This window comes from Ahaetulla prasina, chromosome 2 (genome assembly GCF_028640845.1).
Source record: "Ahaetulla prasina isolate Xishuangbanna chromosome 2, ASM2864084v1, whole genome shotgun sequence".
In the NCBI taxonomy this organism is placed as follows: Eukaryota; Metazoa; Chordata; class Lepidosauria; order Squamata; family Colubridae; genus Ahaetulla; species Ahaetulla prasina.
In genome coordinates this window covers 168378843-168398557 of record NC_080540.1, presented here as the reverse complement: position 1 = coordinate 168398557, position 19715 = coordinate 168378843, and the positions used below count along the sequence as shown (strand labels likewise).

The window sequence follows — 19715 nt, the reverse complement described above, 5'->3', positions numbered from 1 at the left end:
CTCAAGACTAACCACCTGTCCATAGTACAGGTAGGTTGTCCTCCACTTACAAAAGTTCATTTAGTGACCATTCAAAGTTACAACAGCACTGAAAAAAGTGACTTATGACAGTTGCTCACACTTACGACCATTACAGCATCCTCATGGTCACATGATCAAAATTCAGACGCTTGGCAAGTGACTCGTGTTTATGGCGGTTGCAGTGTCCCAGGATCATGTGATCATCTTTTGAGACCTTCTGACAAGCAAAGTCAACGCCGAAGCCAGATCCTTTTTAACAACATTGTTACTGACTTAACTGTAGTGAGTTGCTTAACAAGTGTGGCGAGACAGGTCGTAAAATGGGGCAACACTCACTTAACAACTGTCTCGCTTAGCAGCAGAAATTTGGGGCCCGTTTGTGATGGTAAATCAAGGACTACTTGTATGCAAATTCAAGATAACATGGATTCATTATCCTTTAACAGCCCTGTTTTACATAATGGCTTCTAGCATTAAGAGGAGGCTTCTCCTCCTCCTTCATGTTGATGGGCAAAGCTGGAATCCTGATCCAGATAAGCAGGCCTTTGGGGCAGCTCTTTTTAATGAAATCCTTAGCTTGGATTTTTGACAGAAGTTGTTGCATGTTCTACTGCTGCCATCTACTGTTGGATCTTTCTAATTTTTCTAATCTTTCTAATCAGATTTCTTCCTTCCTTCCTTCCTTCCTTCCTTCCTTCCTTCCTTCCTTCCTTCCTTCCTTCCTTCCTTCCTTCCTCTTTCTTTCTTTATTTCTTTCTCCTCCTCCTCCTTTTCTTCTTCTACCATACCTGTCATCAGACATTGGCAACCCTATTTTTATCAACAGCTGCACGAAAAAGTGCTGTTGAGTTTTGTCCAAACTCAGTCCCTTAGATTTTGAAGCCATGATGTTCTTCTTCTGCCTGGACCTCGTTTGCCTTCAATCTTTCCTTGGAGGATTAAGTGATGTATGGCGTATTTTTCCGGGTGTCGCATCACATGTCCAAAATATTCAAAATTTCGCTTTTTAACTTCTTTTTTCTAAACAAACAAAAATAATAACATTGCACCATCAATTAAGCCAAAGAAAATGCACAGTCTGCCTAGGCACGTTGGATGGCGGAAGACAACAGGTAGCCAGATGGGGACAAGGGCCAACCATGGGCATTGTGGGCTATTCTCCAGAATCCTCTTGCTACTGTCAAAGGAATGAAGGCAGCAAAGCATGCATACAAAAGGGCAGTGAGTTACATCCTGCCCTCCCCTCTTGTCTTCACTCTGTGGATGCTGCTGATCACCACCCTAGTCTACTGCTTAAGAGGAAGGGTGGGAGAACCATGGCCCTTTTATGAGTTGTGAACTTTAACTCCCAGAATCCCGGGTGGCTCGGGAATTCTGGGAGTTGAAATCCACAAGTCATAAAAGGGCCATGGTTCCCCACCCTTCCTCTTAAGCAGTAGAGTACGGTGGCAATCAGCAGCATCCACAGTGTGAAGATAAGAGCCTTCTTGCAAAGTGGCCCTGATGGCTCCATGCCAGTCTCTCAATTGGTTGCCCTGGCAGACCATTTTACCAGCTTCTATGTATTGTTCTAAGAGAATCCTTGGAGCAGCAGTGAAATCCCTCCCCCCCCCCCGGTTCTATCCGGCTTGCTGAACCGGTAACGCCGGTGGCAGGAGGCTCCGCCCACCTACTGGGACGTCACTATATCCTGTTTTTTACCATCTGCATATGCGCAGAAGGGTCTTCGCAGGTGCAGAAGAGGTGCATGTGTGTGTAGCATGCACATATATTGAGTGTGTGTAGCACACGCATAGCGCACTCCTGTTACCGAACCAGTAGCGAAGGTAAGTGGATTTTACCGCTGCCTTGGAGGTCTACATGGTGAGGTAGCTTTGGCATCAGCCTCTATAGATAGCTGTATAGGGAGTCCTCAGGGCCAATTTGGACTGCGTTCCTCTGCGGATTCTCTCAAAGTAGATGGAAGGGTAAGGTGATTTCCCCTGTAAGGCACACAAGAGAAAAAAACGTGTATTGTTTACTTCTGCTGCCTTAGCAGCAGATTCTCTTGGGTCTCTACCAATTAAAAATTGCACACCTCCTGTGTGAGTCTGATGAAGCAATCAGTCTCATCTTCAAGCTGCTCTTGACAAGATTCCCTGGCACTTCTGGGCCCAATCAGGAGTGGAAGTTGAGAAATGTTTTATTTTGAGAAACTAATGAGGACCTGGTCTCCTGAGATCTGATCCTTCAGGCAACAGCCTAGTATAATCTTAAGGAAGATGAGTTCAAAAGTAGGATGGAATGAACTCCTGTTCATATCAATGCTCAATTGTACCATGTTGGGGCCCCTGCAAACATAAATAAGCTTATGCGGTTCAGTTTTGCTCGGATTGAGATGTCAGCAGATGAGAAGTTCCAAACTGATTTGCCTACGGTCTAGCAGTCTTTCAAGAGATCATCTGGAAGTCTCCATGTTTCTGCAACAGGATTTTAGCCTATCCTTCCATTACCTTTTATCCAATATATATATGTATGTATGTATGTATGTATGTATGTATGTATGTATGTATGTATGTATAGCATCTTGTCTTTTGTTTCCTGCATTAACCCTGCCAACAATGCTGCTGACACAGGCGTTTGTTCCCATAGATGTGGCCATTGGAGTGCCATTTGGCGGCACGGCAAAGCAAGGCGTGGTCTACGTGTATAATGGCCAACAGAATGGGCTGCACCCCAAGCCGTCTCAAGTATTGCAAGGCTACTGGTCACCTGGTCAAGTCCCAGACTTCTATGGGTTTGCTCTGCGTGGGGCCAAAGACCTGGATGGAAACGGTTACCCAGGTGAGGATGACCTGTGAAGAAGTAACAGAACCACACCAGAACTTGGGGAGAGTGCGTATTTGGCAGGTCTGAGGCCGCAGATATGATGCTTGTTATCTGGTGAGCTCTTATACAGGAGCATTAAATATGTGGGGTAACATAGCTGCTTTAATAAAAAAAAAAACTTCCATTGCAACATGTAACAAAAAAAAAAGCAAAGTATGAAATACTCTTGTTCACTGTTCAATAACTTCCTCTTAACAAATTCCATTTCCCTTCTCATCTAGAGGTCTATTTTTCCCCCCTCCGGCCACCTGGTCTTCCAGTTTTTGGCGTGCATGTGTCCGTGAAGATGTGCACCAGAAAATGGAACATCTTTACGGCGCATGCATGTGCATCGGGCGGCTACTCTCCTGGTTTCTGATGTGCGCATGCGCACTGGCCAACTGGTCTTAATGCATGCCAGAAACCGGAAGACTAATTGGCCGGTGCACATGCGCGCTTCAAAAACCGGAAGAACAGCCACCCGGTGCACACATGCACGCCAGGCGGCTGCTCTTCCGGTTTCCGGCATGCACGCATGTGCACTCCCGTTTCGGCACTTGGTCCGAAAAGGTTTGCCAAGACTGCCTCAGATTGTAAAAGAGATGGTGGGAGATTTGTATTTTCAGACTTGCAAGGTTGATGTTGGCCTTCCCAAGTACACCAGACAAGAAACATCACCAAATGAATTAAATCTACTTTATCGTAAGGCTACATTAACCAAATTTTACAAGACTAAAAATGCAAATCTGCTATTTCCTTTATAGTCTTTTCCCCCCAACCATTATACGGCGATAGGCTATGCCTTCTCTTATCTAACCATTCTCTAGGCAACATCTCTTCCCCCCCCCATTTCTCAAGGTTATTCCCACATACTGTTACAGTTACTGAACATTTGGGGTCACTGGTCATGTTTAGCTAATTTGAGAGGGTTTTTTCTGATGATTTCTTACACTTTTTAGTATTTTCAGATGTCCTCACGCCTACTGGTGGGAAGTGCCATTTTGCCATTCATGCTGAAACATGGGAAATACATAATTATATTCTTGATAGGTCTTAAATGGATGGCTGATTGAACGCCCTGGTTTAATTTCTACTGTTTAATTATTTAGCAGGAGTGAGGCAACTTCTCTGTGATCTGTCAGAAGTCACACAGAGGAAGGTCTTCAAAGGGTATTGTAAAAGCCATTGCACCTAACTCATTCCAGACAGTCTCTTTCAAAGAGCTTTTGTCAACAATTTTCCAAAAGAAGTACTTGAAGTTGGCAATAACCAAAATGACTTAAGCTGTCAAGAAATGATCACTCTTACATGTTCATGAGATCTTCTAATCTTAGATTCATAACCTAATAGAGTAGAGTAGAATAGAACAGAACAGAACAGAACAGAACAGAACAGAACAGAACAGAATAGAATTTTTTTACTGGCCAAGAGTTATTGGACATCCAAGGAATTTGTCTTGGTGCATACGCTCTCAGCGTACATAAAAGAAAATATACCTTCATCAAGAATCATAATCAGCCACATCAAGCATGCAGAGAGGACTCCTCCAAATCACGCAGTCAGAGTATCAAGGCAGCCATATCTCTTGAAAGTTAGTTGTAATTGCTTTGAGGCCCTTTCCACAAATTTTGAGTGTGTCTGTGGATGATATTTCCTCCAGTCCAGTGGTTCTCAACCTGTGGTCCATGGACCTCGGGGGAGAGGGGTGTGTATGATATCATCACAGGGGCTTGAACAAATGTTACGATTTAAATCTTGAGTTAAGTCTTTGGGGGGAGTCTGTGGCTGTGGTTCATGGCCACAAAAGATATTTAAAGGTGGTGAAGAAAAGATATTTCGGTGGTGAAGAAAAGGTTGAGAATCACTGCTCCAGACTGGAGCAGTACATGCTCCAATGATTGGAAAAGGGCCTTGAAGCAACTGCAGCAAACTTTCAAAAAAACACAAGTGCCTTCATGCTACAAGCAATGCATTCAGATTCTCTGCAGGGCCTATAATACAAAGGTCATAATGTTGTTTCAGCCTTATCTCAAAAGGAATCATCTAGCTAGCCCAGTGATGACATTTTGATGCGAGAGGCCACCAGGATTTCTTTCAGCGGGCGCTATATGATTTTTTTTCCCCTCCTCCCTAACTAATGAGAAATTACTAGGTTTCACAGTAATGTTGCTATGTGGGCAAGCAAGGTGTGTTTTTCCTCCTTTGCTTTAAAAACAGCTTCCTGAAATTGTATCATGATATGCAGTTGCCATTGTCTGCCCAGTGCTCAGCAGACTGTCTCCTTCTTTGTCCTGCAGATCTAATTGTGGGGGCCTTTGGCGTGGATAGAGCCATGGTTTACAGGTAAGTAAAGTCTCTGGAGACAATGAAAATCAGTTTTCCCCAGGCCTGTGCTGTCTGAATGAAGCATATGGGAGTGGAAATGCAATATGTTTAATGCATAGTAGATTGAAGAAAATGATAGAGCAAATTTCCCCTGGAAAAAGTGATGAGATTATGACTCCATTGTAGGTTATATTTCTCTCTCTCCTCCCTCCCTCCCTGATTGCTTATTGTTTGCTTGAACACTCAGACATATCATATTACTTGGCTGTAACCCCCTTCTTCTGGAACTGCCAAGACAAGTCATGAATTAGGGTGACTCATAAATCACTGAAAAGGCCCTCCTTCTCCATGTATACCAATCTGCTCTTGAACTCCTACCCCCTAACCATGGGGCTGCTGCCATCTTGGATAGGTGCCTCCAAGGCAGCGGTTCTCAACCTGTGGGTCGGGACCCCGTTGGGGGTCGAATGACGATTTGCTAGGGGTCGCCTAAGATCATCGTAAATATGGGAAGTATACTTGCGAGTTGAAGAATCGCGCTCCAATGGTTGACTCCACAAGCCAGCTGCAGGCTCTTCAAATCACCAGCCGAATTCAGCTTCAGGCGCGATGAATTAAAAAAGAGAGAAATCTTTGCTCTGATGTCTCCCTCTCAAGCCAGCTGCAATCACTCCCAATCACTAGCCTAATCTGGCTTCAGGCGCGATAAACTTAATAGGGGAGGAGTCTCCGCTTTAATGCCTCCGTCCTCAAGGCAATCACAAGCAGTTCAGATCGCTAGTCAATACGGCTTCAGGCGCGATAAATTCAAAACGAAAATAATTTTATGGTTGGGGTCGCCACATCATGGAGAATTGTATTAAAGGGGTCGCCACATCGTGGGGAATTGTATTAAAGGGGTCGCAGCACTATAAAGGTTGAGAACCACTGCTCCAAGGACTTTGTAGACAGAGATTTGAGCTGACTTTTCCTCAGCCGAAGTGACTGTCTTGCCAAGCTTGATAATAACTAAGTGAACGATCGGCTTCCTAAGTCTTTCATTTCCCCCGTCCAAATAGAAAAATGGCTTCCACTCACTCACTCCCTTTCCTTATGCTTCCTACCACAGAGGACGCCCCATTGTTCATGCCACCGCCACTCTCAGCATCTTCCCCACTATGTTTAACCCTGAGGAACGCGCATGCACCCTGGAGGAAACCGGTACCCCTGTGGCATGGTGAGTAGTGATCCCGGGAAGTTATCTTTTCCCTTTGTCCTTTCATGGCTCTCTATTGTTACAGTTCTTAGATGATCAGTTAGGGAGCGTTTTCTCTTCTTTTTTATATATAAAAAAGTTTTTTTTTAATTTTTTCTTGTCTTATACACATATTGTAAATGTACATTCTCTTGTCCATAAATAATCATACATGTTTTTTTTCTGAAGAAAGACAAAGATAAAACATTTTAATTACATTCAGGGTTGCTCTTCTACCTTTTCTTTTCCTTCATTTCACAACAAACCTTCTTCTCCTCTTTCCCCTCCCTCCTTCTTCGCTTCTCCTACTTTCTTCCTCCTCCTCTCCTCCCTCCTTCCCCTTCCTCTCCCCCCCTTTTTCTCTTTTCCTCCTTTCTCATCTTCTCTCCTACTCTTGTCCCTTCTCCTATCTTTCTCTCCTTCCCCTTCCTTCCATTCCTCTCTCTCCCTCTCCTCCTCTATCTTACCCTCTATTCCTTCTTTCTTCTTTCTTTCTTCTATTTCTTGTATAATATTTCCCTTATTTGGTATCCGAGCAACTCCGATTCTGTAATAACATATACTTTCTTTTCAATTTCTTTTCCATTTTACCCAATCTATCATTTTATAGTTGTACATTTATATTTATAACCTTCTTTCTTTTCCCCCCCCCCATCCCCCTTTTCCACTTACTCTGGCGTTATCTGGGTTTCTATTTCTTTTCTCCTCAGTTCTCAGTAGTCCATTTGGTTTGTGTTTGTAGACTATATAGATGGGCTTGTTCATTTTTATACCACATTGGGCGTCTATAAGAAATACAGTTTGGGTTATTTGAACCCAATATTTAAAAGAAGGCTGTTTGCCTATTTTAAGTACAGGTAGTCCTCAACTTACAACAGTTCATTTAGTGACTGTTCAAAGTTACAACGGCACTGAAAAAAAGGGGCTTATGGCCAGTTTTCACACTTAACGACCGTTGCAGCCTCTCCATAGTCATGTGTTCAAAATTTAGACGCTTGGCAACCAACTCATATTTATGAGGGTTGCAGTGCCCTGAGGTCATGTGATCCCCCCCTTTTGCAGCCTTCTGACGGGCAAAGTCCATGGGGCAAGCCAGGTTCACTTAACAACAGTTTGACTAATTTAACAACTGCAGCGATTCACTGTTCTTCCGTGGCAAGAAAGGCCCTCAAATGGGGCAAAACTCCCTTAACACGCGTTTCACTTAGCCACAGAAATTTTGGGCTCCGTTGTGGTCGTAAGTCGAGGACCACCTGTACACAGTGGGCCACCTGTACACAATGTATGTTAGTGGATACAATAGTGAGAACAGAAAGAGCTGCAAGTGGTAGCGGCAGCTGTCATTACCAACAGTTGCTATATTTACCTGTAGGCTCCTGACTTTATAATGTCTTATCTTGGCCTTCCTGCAGGAATTGATTCTGTAGTTTGGTCTTCCCAACCTGACCCCCTGCAGATGTTGGGGGAAACAGTTTATAGAATCCAGAGCCTCAAATGCCAGCTAAGAATTCTAGGACTCCTGACCATCTCAGGGACATATGATTAAGAACACTGACTTAGTTACCTTGCCTATCTCCAGTCAGTCACTTTTTCTATTCAGAGCTACCTAAAAGCAGGAGTCATTTGGAATGAACCATCTAAAGGTGAAGGGGTGTATTCAAGAAGAGGCTAGACAGCTGTGTATCTGGGATGCGTTGCACTTGGACCCTTGCACACAGCTGGGGGATGATGGCTTTAATGTCCCCTTCCATGATTCCATGACTCTAAAAGAAGAATAAGAAAGTCCGTCGTTTAGTGTGATATTTTATGGCAACAGGTTATGGCAATTTGTCCCTCTGGGCTAAAATAACATGGAAACCAGCCATGTGGCTTGTAGATTTGATCTAACTAAAACAATGCTAGTTTTCAATCTGTGATAGAGATAATGGGGGAATTTATTTACAGACAAGAGTTTTTCCAAATGCTCGGCTTCATGGGGTTATCCTGACTGCTTGTTAAACATGTTCGTGAATTGGGCGATTGTCCAGCTCATGACCCATCTGGGACCACAGGGCTGGAAGGAGAGGCTGAGTCAGCCAGGCGGGGTCCTACCCATCGCTGTTTATCCCAATCAGGTGTGATGACTTTCTCCACTGTTAACAACCAATAAAGGTCCTTAGAATTAACTCCTTTTTCTATCATTTCTCCTTCGGGTGGAGTTGTGTTTCCATTTGGTGTGCAATATTGGACAATCTGCTCCTCCAAGTGCATATCAATGTTCCTTTTTGTTGTGACAACATGCTTTTCACAAATGGGTGTAGCCCGAACCATTTGTTTGAAATAGGCCCATATTTTTCAGCCTGAGCATTACCACACATGCCCAGCTCTCGTCATCAGAGTGCATTTTCTCTCACATATTTCTTATATTGGCTGATTGGTTCTTTTTTTTCCCCCACGTGTCAACAGCATCAACTTGAGCTTCTGTCTGAATGCATCTGGGAAGCATGTTCCTGATTCCATTGGTGAGTAACTGCAGGGCAAAAGGGGGAAAGGATCTTGGCAGCTGTTGGGCCAATCTAGTTACCTTCACATGTCCATATCATTATCAATGCTGAAAGAAGACAGCTGTTTCAGAATCCATCAGAATTGACTACACATACTCTGTAGATCCAGGAGTTGTTCCAACACAGTGGAGATCAAACTGAAGTAACTTCACTAGGTGTGCTTAGATCAGGGGTCTCCAACCTTGGCAACTTTAAGCAAAGCTGGCTGAGGAACTCTGGGAGTTGAAGTCCACAAGTCTTAAAGTTGCCAAGGTTGGAGACCCCTGGTTTAGATTGCACAGTCAGAAGCTGACAGTGAGATCATGAAATGATTTTGGAGACTAGAAAGACAACCATCCAGTAGTCAGAAAGGGATCAAATGGTAGACAGCCCTGGATAAAGCTAGAATAATCCAATTCAATTCAATTCAAACCTTTATTGTCAGAGTACAACATGCGCACTATGAGATTGGCTGAGCCTCCCTTTGTGCATCACCACCCCAGCACAATATGACTCACAGTGAAAGACAAAAGAAAACAAAAATCCTTATCCCAGTGAATCCTGCTAACACCCAATCCTATTGCACCATGTGAACTTATTGCATGTCACGCCGGCCCTACAAGTCAATCATACTATGTTTTATTGTAGTTATTTTTCATTCAAGAGTCTGACACAGGGGTGGTATTCACTTACCTTCGCTATCGGTTTGCAAATGTGAGTGCGCATGCGTCAAAAACGGGACATGCATCAAAAACGGGACATGATGATGTCCGGGTGGGTGGGCAGAGCCTCCCATAGCCGCCGCTACCAGTTCACCCAAACCAGATAGAACAAGCTGAATACTACTACTAGTCTGACAGCTCACAGATAAAAACTGTTCTTCAGCCTGTTTGTGCGGCTGGCTTTGCTTCTGTATCTCCTTCCCAATGGAAGGAGAATAAATAGAATAGAATAGAATTTTTTTTATTGGCCAAGTGTGATTGGACACACAAGGAATTTGTCTTGGTGCATATGCTCTCAGTGTACATAAAAGAAAAGATACGTTCATCAAGGTACAACATTTACAACACAATTGATGGTCAATATATCAATATAAATCATAAGGATTGCCAGCAAAAAGTTATAGTCATACAGTCATAAGTGGAAAGAGATTGATGATGGGAACTATGAAACGATTAATAGTAGTGCAGATTCAGTAAATAGTCTGACAGTGTTGAGGGAATTATTTGTTTAGCAGAGTGATGGCCTTCGGGAAAAAACTGTTCTTGTGTCTAGTTGTTCTGGTGTGCAGTGCTCTATAGCGTCGTTTTGAGGGTAGGAGTTGAAACAGTTTATGTCCAGGATGCGAGGGATCTGCAAATATTTTCACGGCCCTCTTCTTGATTCGTGCTGACCAGGGTATGAGTCGTCCCTGAGGATTTTCCCTCACTCTTCAAAGGCAGTGAGCCTTAGCGATGTCGCCTAGTGGTATCAAGGAAGAAACAAGACGTTTTGGCTTTGCCGATGAGGAATGTTGTGAATTTTAGTTAAGCCTTATAGAGAGGGCTAAAATTGAAGAAAGTCCAGTTGCCTCTTGAAAAAAAGCACTTTAAGGACAATAATCCTATGATGCATCCCCAAACATTGAAAGAATAATCACCAACATCTGATGGGGTTTAGAATTTTGTATTTTTTAAAAAAGAAATCTTAAAATCATCATGACAAAAGATATGGCTTCCTTTATTTATTTTTTTCCTCCCATCATCCAAAAGATAATGTGAGTATGACGCTAATAATAAGGATTTTTAAATCTCAGTTTTTACAAGGATCCCTAATTATTGGGTTTCAGACTACATTTTAATAGTGTGTAGTAACATTAGAACATGGAACATAGAATAAGAGAGCTGGAAGGGATCTTAGACATCTTCTAGTCTAACCCCCTGCTCAAGCAGGAGACCCTATACCATTTCAGACAAATGGCTGTCTAGTCTCTTCTTAAAATCCTCCAGTGAAGAACCACCCACAACTTTTGAAGGCAAGCTGCTCCACTGATTAATTGTTCTCACTGTTAGGAAATTTCTCCTCAATTCTGGTTAGCTCTCCCTTTAATAAACTTCCCCCGTTACTCCTTATCCTGCCTTCAGATGCTATGGAGCAGGGGTCTCCAACCTTGGCAACTTTAAGACTTGTGGACTTCAACTCCCAGAATACCTCAGCCAGCAAAGCTGGCTGAGGAATTCTGGGAGTTGAAGTCCACAAGTCTTTAAAGTTGTCAAGGTTGGAGACCCCTGCTATGGAGAATAGGTTGACCCCTTCGACTTACTTCTATCATTTCACCCTTAGTCCTTCTCTTTGTTAGACTAGACATATCTAGTTCCCACAATCATTCATTGTATCCACAAGTCCACAAGTCTTTAAAGTTGTCAAGGTTGGAGACCCCTGCTATGGAGAATAGGTTGACCCCTTCGACTTACTTCTATCATTTCACCCTTAGTCCTTCTCTTTGTTAGACTAGACATATCTAGTTCCCACAATCATTCATTGTATCCACAAGTCCACAAGTCTTTAAAGTTGTCAAGGTTGGAGACCCCTGCTATGGAGAATAGGTTGACCCCTTCGACTTACTTCTATCATTTCACCCTTAGTCCTTCTCTTCGTTAGACTAGACATACCTAGTTTATTTATTTATTTATTTATTTATTTATTATTCGAATTTATATACCGCCCTATCTCCCAAAGGACTCAGGGCGGTTCACAGGCATATAAAACATCAATATCAATATACAAATTAAAATAATCCTTAAAAAACTTATTCTAGCACCCGAATTATTAAAAATAGAAATATAAATATAAAATATAAATATTAAAATCAATTTAAATTTAAAACCCCTCTAAATTTAAAATCTAAGATAGTTCCCACAATCATTCATTGTATGGTTTAGCCTCCAAACCCTTTATCATCTTTATTGCTCTTCTCTGTGCTCTATTCCAAGCATGATCTTACCAGCACATATGAAGCACATTGTTTGGATGTTTTCTTTTCAAGAGGAAGGCTCTACAGTTAACTACTGTGAACCACCTTGGATGCCTGTATGCTTAGTGGCTCAACCGATGCATGGGAAAGAGGCATTTTTTAAAAAGGAAGTTAGATCTGATATCAGCTTGAGGCAGTTCATAATCCAGAGGGACCTGCAGAAACAAATCCTTTTGCAATCCCTTTTGTATGGCAGGCAACCAAACCTTTATGTCGCAGGGTTGAGCAGACCTCAGGCTTATGGGATTTGCTTTTTTTTTCCTGATAGATCCTTGAGCTTCATCGACTGTGGTCAAGCATGGAAGACCAAATATCTCACTTGGTTCTGCTTTCTCTCTTATTGGGCAGGATTCACCGTGGAGCTGCATCTTGACCACCTCAAACACAAAGGAGCAATAAAGCGAGCCCTCTTCCTGCATTCCCAGCAATCCCACTTTATTCAGACCCTCCAAGTCCACAACGGAGCCAGTTCAGAGTGCCGCGAGATGAAGATTTACTTGAGGGTGAGTTGAGTCGACCTCTGCGAATCTTGCTTTTCCCTCTTCTTGTGCACTGTCTTCTCCAGAATGTGAAACGTCCCATGGCCGCTGTGATGATGCTCATTTTTGCCATGTTGTCCTAAATGGAAGAATTATGTCCTGGGATGGATGGGAAGCATTTAAAAAATGTTCCTTGCTTTGTGCCCCTTTGAGACAGTGGTCTTGCTCACACAGGCCTTCAGCAGATCTGTGTACTTTGCCCATTAATGAAGCTACAAGGGAACACCCTGATTTGTAGAACTAGGTGCCTAAGTCATTAAATCTCTGCTAAGATTGGACCTGTATTTAAAGACTCAAACCAGAATAACGTAAAGGGAAGAACATCAAATTAATTCTGGGGAGGACTGGATTCCATCTCGGTTCCCAGCCACCTCATCCCTCCTCACCCAAACTATCTTTGTTAGAATAAAATTGGAGGTCACAGAAGGAAAATCGTGATCAACCGGACCGATCATGATTACCTTTTGAGAAACAGTGGAATAAAGATGTAACCGGTTCTATTTACCATAGATATTCTTGACATAATTTATGGATACTTTTAAAGGGAGGCCACAAAAAGAGCCTCACGAACTTGCAATTTTCAACTGCAGAATAATAACGGAGGGCTAGGAGTGTAGGAATATTGTAACTACAATGCAGCCGGGATGTGGTTGGTTATAAAGCTCTGGTTTGCAGAGGAGCCAAAAAGAGAGCAAATAAGTCCGTATGACAGTAGTAGGCATTTCCTCATGGCTTATTCCCCACCATGTTCAATCTCTTCCTCTGTCACTCCAGAGTGAGTCAGAATTCCGGGACAAGCTCTCTCCCATCCACCTGTCACTGAACTTCTCGTTGGATCCAGAGGCACCACCCGATGCACATGGCCTACAGCCCATCTTTAACTACCACACACGCAACCACATTGAACAGAAGGTATGATCCGCGCAGCCTTTGAAGGTGTCAAAGGAGGCTTTGCCTAGCAGGAATAATGGAATCTCTGAGTGATGCTTGCAAATGAATTGGATACCCATGACTTAGAAGGAACTTCCCTTCTTCCTGGTAAAACTTTAGTCATCTGCCAGGGAAATAGCAATAGCACTTATATACTGCTTTACAGTGCTTTTACAGCCCTCTCTAAGCAGTTTACAGAGTCAGCCTATTTCCCCTAACAATCTGGGTCCTCATTTTACTGACCTCGGAAGGATGGAAGGCTGAGTCAACCTTGAGCCAGAAAGAATCAAACTGCCGGCAGTCAGCAGAAGTAGCCTGCAGTACTGCATTCTAACCACTTCGCCACCATGTTGCAGAAATAAATAAATAAGTAAATGAATGAATTCTATTATTCCTTTTTTTCCCCACCCAGCTTAATTTATGATTGGATATTTTTCAATCCCCAAAGGACTCAGGGTGGGGGGGAGGGTGCAGGGGAAGGATGGATCCTGTTTTCTCTAATGTTGGAAAGGCCATTGTGGCATAGAGTGGGATGCCCTGACAGATATGTGCCAATTTATGAAAAGGAAATAATATTTTTATGATGGATGGGCTACTGCTTTCATCTGGTTGTGTGCCTTCCCCAGAATGTACTGTATGGAGTCAGCTGGCTTATTCTTGTAACTGGAGACCTTAATCTGAGGACAAACCTTTCTTGCAAGTGCTTGGTGTAGTCTAGAGGTACTATTTTGGAGGGCGGAGCAGCTGCTTAGATGGATTAGAGTTGAACAGGCCAATTTTTGAATCCCTATGTAACTTTTCCATGGTGTTACCACTCTGGGATTCTCAGACTAGTTCATAAAAGAAAGACATAAGTCAGTACAGTACAGAAACAGCTTTGGTTGCGTTCGTGAATGATCTCTGGAGGGCTCGGGACAGGGGTTATTCCTCTGCCCTAGTCCTGTTAGACCTCTCAGCGGCTTTTGATACCATCGACTATGGTATCCTGCTGCGCTGGCTGGGGAGTTTGGGAGTGGGAGGCACCGTTTTTCGGTGGTTCTCCTCCTATCTCTCCGAGCGGTCGCAGATGGTGTTGGCAGGAGGGCAGAGGTCGACTATGAGGCGCCTCATGTATGGGGTGCCACAGGGGTCGATTCTCTCGCCTCTCCTGTTCAACATCTATATGAAGCCGCTGGGTGAGATCATCAGTGGCTTTGGAGTGAGTTACCAACTGTACGCTGATGACACGCAGCTGTACTTTTCCACCCCAGACCACCCCAACGAAGCTGTTGAAGTGCTGTCCCGGTGTCTGGAAGCTGTGCAGGTCTGGATGGGGAGAAACAGACTCAAACTCAACCCCTCCAAGACGGAATGGCTGTGGATGCCGGCATCCCGGTACAGTCAGCTGCAACCACGGCTGACTGTTGGTGGCGAGTCATTGGCCCCGATGGAGAGGGTGCGCAACTTGGGCGTTCTCCTGGATGGACGGTTGTCCTTTGAAGAACATTTGACGACCGTCTCCAGGAGAGCTTTTTATCAGGTACGCCTGATCCACCAGTTGCGCCCCTTTCTTGACCGGGATTCCTTATGCACAGTCACTCATGCTCTTGTTACCTCTCGCCTGGACTACTGCAATGCTCTCTACATGGGGCTTCCCTTGAGGAGCACTCGGAGACTTCAGTTAGTCCAGAATGCAGCTGCGCGGGTGATAGAGGGAGCTGTTCGGAGCTCCCATATAACACCAATCCTGCGCAAGCTGCACTGGCTGCCTGTGGTCTTCCGGGTGCACTTCAAGGTGTTGGTCACCACCTTTAAAGCGCTCCATGGCTTAGGACCGGGTTACTTACGGGACCGCCTACTGCCGCCGTTTGCCTCCCACCGACCCGTGCGCTCTCATAGAGAGGGACTCCTTAGGGTGCCATCGGCCAAGCAGTTGGCTAGCAGCCCCCAGGGAAAGGGCCTTCTCTGTGGGGGCTCCTACCCTATGGAACAAACTTCCCCCTGGACTTCGACAACTCCCTGACCTCCGGACCTTTCGCCGCGAGCTTAAGACCTACTTATTTGTCCACGCGGGGCTGGCATAGAATTTTTAGATGTTTTATGGGTTTTATGGGTTTTAATTTTTAATTAGTTTTTGGATTTTAAATGTATTTTAAATTTTGGGCCAAATTTAATAAGTTTTTTAGCTATTGTTTTATTTGTATTGTGTATTTTCATTGTTGTTTTTATATGGCTGTTCACCGCCCTGAGTCCTTCGGGAGAAGGGCAGTATACAAATTAAAATATTATTATTATTATTATTATTATTATTATTATTATTATTATTATTATTATTATTATTATTATTATTATTATTATTATTATTTTAACACACATGAACATGTAGAGTTTTATCTAACTCATAGCTGGAATTCTTTCCCAGGCCCAAATTCAGCTAGACTGTGGAGAGGACAACGTCTGTGTCCCTGACCTGCAACTTGACGTCTTTGGGTAAGTCTCTGCCATGTTATTTTCCTGCTGTGCCACAAACAAGGATGAAGGTGGACAGCTGCATTATGTTTCCTTGATCTCAAGAAATCCAAATAGACTCTCCTCTTTCCTAAATCTAATATTTTGCATTCTCTCATGCATTTTGAGCACAAGTCTGACTTTGGAGGAGTCAAGCGATGGAAATGGTCCATCTCCTGTACAGTAATGTTGTTTTCCAATATCTGCTGATTTGCAAGTCAACTCTACCTTTTTAGTAGGAGCGTGCTTAACATCTTCCAGAATACTTCTGGAACAATCAGAACAGTATTGGAAATCCCAGAGTAGCCCATCTTTCAAAATGCAACTTGCATGCATAACTTAGTGTGCTTTTAGTCCTGGGGACCTGTGGATCAGTATTGTCCCTTTCTTAAACACTGACAATTTGGTATCTCTTCCCATCGTGAGACGGAAACGCAGGCATGCAAGATTTCCAACTGGAAAATGTAGCCTTGCAATTCCTTCTGGGTGCAATCGTTTTTGCTCTTTCGTTATCAACCGATCCATTCACAGTGTCTTTTAAAGGCTTCGCATCTTTTGTTGCTTGTAACACAAACGGACATACACATCAATATTTACACACTTTGAGGAATCATATCCCTTTTTTACATTGTCACCTACAACGGTGGTCCCCAACTTTTCCGGCTCTGTGGACTGGTGGTGATGGAGGCAGAGGTGGCAGCAGCAGTGGGGATGGGGACAGAAGGGATGGTTCTGCACAAGCGTCGGGCACATCTACCCACCCCATACACAAATGGAACTTCACCCACTTGCCTGCTGCTTGCATGGATTTACAGGGTCGTAGCCCAGGCGTTGAGGTCCCCTGGCCTAGCATACTGTGATACAAATAAATACGAAATGAATGTGCTCTGTGAATCAACTGTATGAATAAGAAAGATGATAAATCTTTGTTCAGGAAAGGCTACATGCCCAATAGATATTTCTTATCTGAATCTCTACACTAGTCAAAAGAGGAAATATGCAGTTGCAGAACACATGCTATGCATGCCAAAAAGTCTCGTTTTAGAGAAAGAAATGTCAGAAAGCCTTTGCTGATCAACATGGACAAGATTGAAGTAGATCGTAGCCGTACTATCTGACCCCTTCTTGAGTGCAGTCCTAGAGTTATCTAAAAACAGTTACTGTGCTACAATTGTAGTATTAGCAGGAGTCAATGTATTAAGTGTATTTAATTTCAATTAAATGTGGTTGGAAAGGAAAGGAAATTGCCGTGCTTTTAATCCAACCATAGCTGGAGGGGACCAGATTGGGAATGCTCGTGTAGGGAGTTGACACGAGAAGCACAGTTTAAGCACCTTCTAAATGCCAATATCGCTCTATTTTTCCAATATGCTTGTGATAAGAATGGAAACTTCCAGTGTTCTCTGTGGTCTTTTTCCACTGGGTCTATGCCTTGTAATAATTATTAGTACAGAACAAAACCGCAATCTTTTTTCTGTGCTGCAGGATCTTTATCTGACATGGACACCAAGCACACTGGTTTGATTAATGGGTGTAAAACCTAGGAATGAGCCAAAGGTTTAGGTGCTTGAAAAGAACTAACATTTTCATATGTTACAGGGTGGAGGTGGGGTGGGGGGAACTTGAAACTTTCCAGGCCTTGTTGGCTCATTGGTTATATAAAACAACTTCCTTCCAAGGTTGCCAAGAAGAGTATGGAGTTCAGATTGATTTAAATTGTATGCCTGAAAATTTAGTTGACTAGGGTCATCTGAAAGAGACATAAAAGCAGGGATGAAATCCAGCAGGCTCTGATCGGTTCTGGAGAACCAGTTGCGGAAATTTTGAGTAGTTCAGAGAACCGGCAAATACTACCTCTGGCTGGCCCCAGAGTGGGATGGGAATGGAGATTTTGCAATATCCTTCCCTCAGGAGTGGGGTGGGAATGGGGATTTTGCAGTATCCTTCCCCTGGAGTGGGGTGGGAATGGAGATTTTGCAGTAATCTTCCCCTGCCACACCCACCAAGCCACATCCACCAAGCCACGTCCACAGAACCGGTAGTAAAAAAAAAACTGAATTTCACCACTGCATAAAATTACAGTACTACGTTCTCTGAACTCTCTGGATGGTGCCCGAATAATTAGCTTTGCCGCCTTCGATCTGTGCTCTCCTTGTTTCAGATTGTTTTAATGTGCGCTTTCATTCGTTTTGGATTTTACCCTTTGCAGCGACCAAACTGTTGCCTATCTGGGAGACAAGAATTCAGTGAACCTTTCATTCCATGCGGTGAACCGTGGAGAAGGTGGTGCCTATGAAGCTGAACTCCATGTGACAATCCCACCCGAGGCAGACTATACAGGAGTTCAACGCAACTACGGGGTAGGTGCTCCATAACGAACCTTCTCCCTCAAAGTCCAGTGATGTTCCATCCATTAACTGTCAAACTACAGCATGAGTGCAGTATGGGGACTGTCCTTCAAAGAATCCCTGGGACACATCTTCTGTTCTTTGAACAAAGTAAAAGATTGTGAACTGTGGGGGTATGTTATGTATTCCAGTGGAGCAGTGACCTAGAGGGGGAGTTCTCACCTCACAATCAGGAGGCTGTGAGTTCGATCCTAGGTAGAGGCAGATATTTCTCTCTCTCTGGTCACAATGAGAATATGTCTGCTGCACAAAACTCCGCATTGGCAACAGGAAGGGCATCCGGCCATTAAAAATATTCTGCTTGCTCCATTCAGTTGCCCAGACTCCACCCCGCAACGGATTATGGGATTATTAAAAGATGATGATGTTGTGAATTCCAGCAGGTCAATATTTCTGATTTCTGAAGCAGCAAAAATACAACAGTGGCTGGGTTGGGGTTTTTTTTGCTTTGTTTTGTTTTTTGGCATTTCAAAAAATAACACATTCAATTAATCCTTGGAATCTTATGCCATAATAAATATGCTAGCTGAAAGTACCACATGACTTATTATTTTCAAAAATTCAAGCCATCATAAAGTGACTCCATTTCAGTTGCCAATCAGTACAGATAGTCCTCGACTTACAACCACAATTGAGCTAGAATTTCTGTGGCTATGTGAGACAGCTGTTAACTGAATTTTGCCCCATTTTACAACCTTTCCTGCCATGGTTGTTAAGTGAATCACTGTCGTTGTTAAGTTAGTAACCCGGTTGTTAAGTGAATCTGGCTTCTTCATTGACATTGTTTGTCAGAAGGTCACAAAAGGAGTCACATGATTCTGGGACACTGCAGCCGTCATAAATATGAACCAGTTGCCAACATCCAAATTTTGAACAAGTGACCATGGGGATGGTGCAATGGTCTAAGTGCGGAAAATGGTCATTAAGTCACTTTTTTCAGTGATGCTATAACGCCGAATAGTCACTAAATGAATTGTTTTAAGTCAAGGACCACCTGTATCGAGCTGATATTCATGCTCCTCACCCACCCTCCCAGAAGATTCTAGAAATGAGAAGAATGAAAAGGCTACAGTAGTTAGTTACCTTGTTCTTTATTCTATTTTTTAATGCATTTATAGCTGCTCCTGATTGATCGCAGCCCTCCTCCTTTTTTAAAAAACAACAACAACCCAAATCTTTTAAAATTGAAGAATCAATTCAATTTGGGTAATAAAGAAAGTCCTTTTTAGGAATGAAATTGTCCAAAAACATAGAAACCTAATGGTTAAGTCAATAAAAATATTCTTCCCTTTCATGTAACAGAAGAGAATGCTTTCACTAAGCCGGGAGCTATTGGTTTGATGATTATAAATATTTCAGCAGAACCGTTTTTACTCACGTACGAACTCT

The 19715-nt window shown here is 43.3% G+C and overlaps 1 protein-coding gene across 2 annotated transcripts in view; it reads left to right on the top strand.

The window, feature by feature from the left end:
• The window catches only part of ITGA5 (integrin subunit alpha 5), a 102520-nt gene that overhangs the window by 69659 nt on the left and 13146 nt on the right, over window positions 1-19715 (top strand). For both annotated transcript variants that reach the window (XM_058170198.1, XM_058170199.1), the window contains exons 13-20: window positions 2653-2844; window positions 5166-5211; window positions 6302-6409; window positions 8873-8928; window positions 12311-12465; window positions 13276-13413; window positions 15833-15900; window positions 18128-18278. In XM_058170198.1, the coding sequence (XP_058026181.1) occupies window positions 2653-2844; window positions 5166-5211; window positions 6302-6409; window positions 8873-8928; window positions 12311-12465; window positions 13276-13413; window positions 15833-15900; window positions 18128-18278 (914 nt within the window). The remainder of the gene's footprint in view (window positions 1-2652; window positions 2845-5165; window positions 5212-6301; window positions 6410-8872; window positions 8929-12310; window positions 12466-13275; window positions 13414-15832; window positions 15901-18127; window positions 18279-19715) is intronic.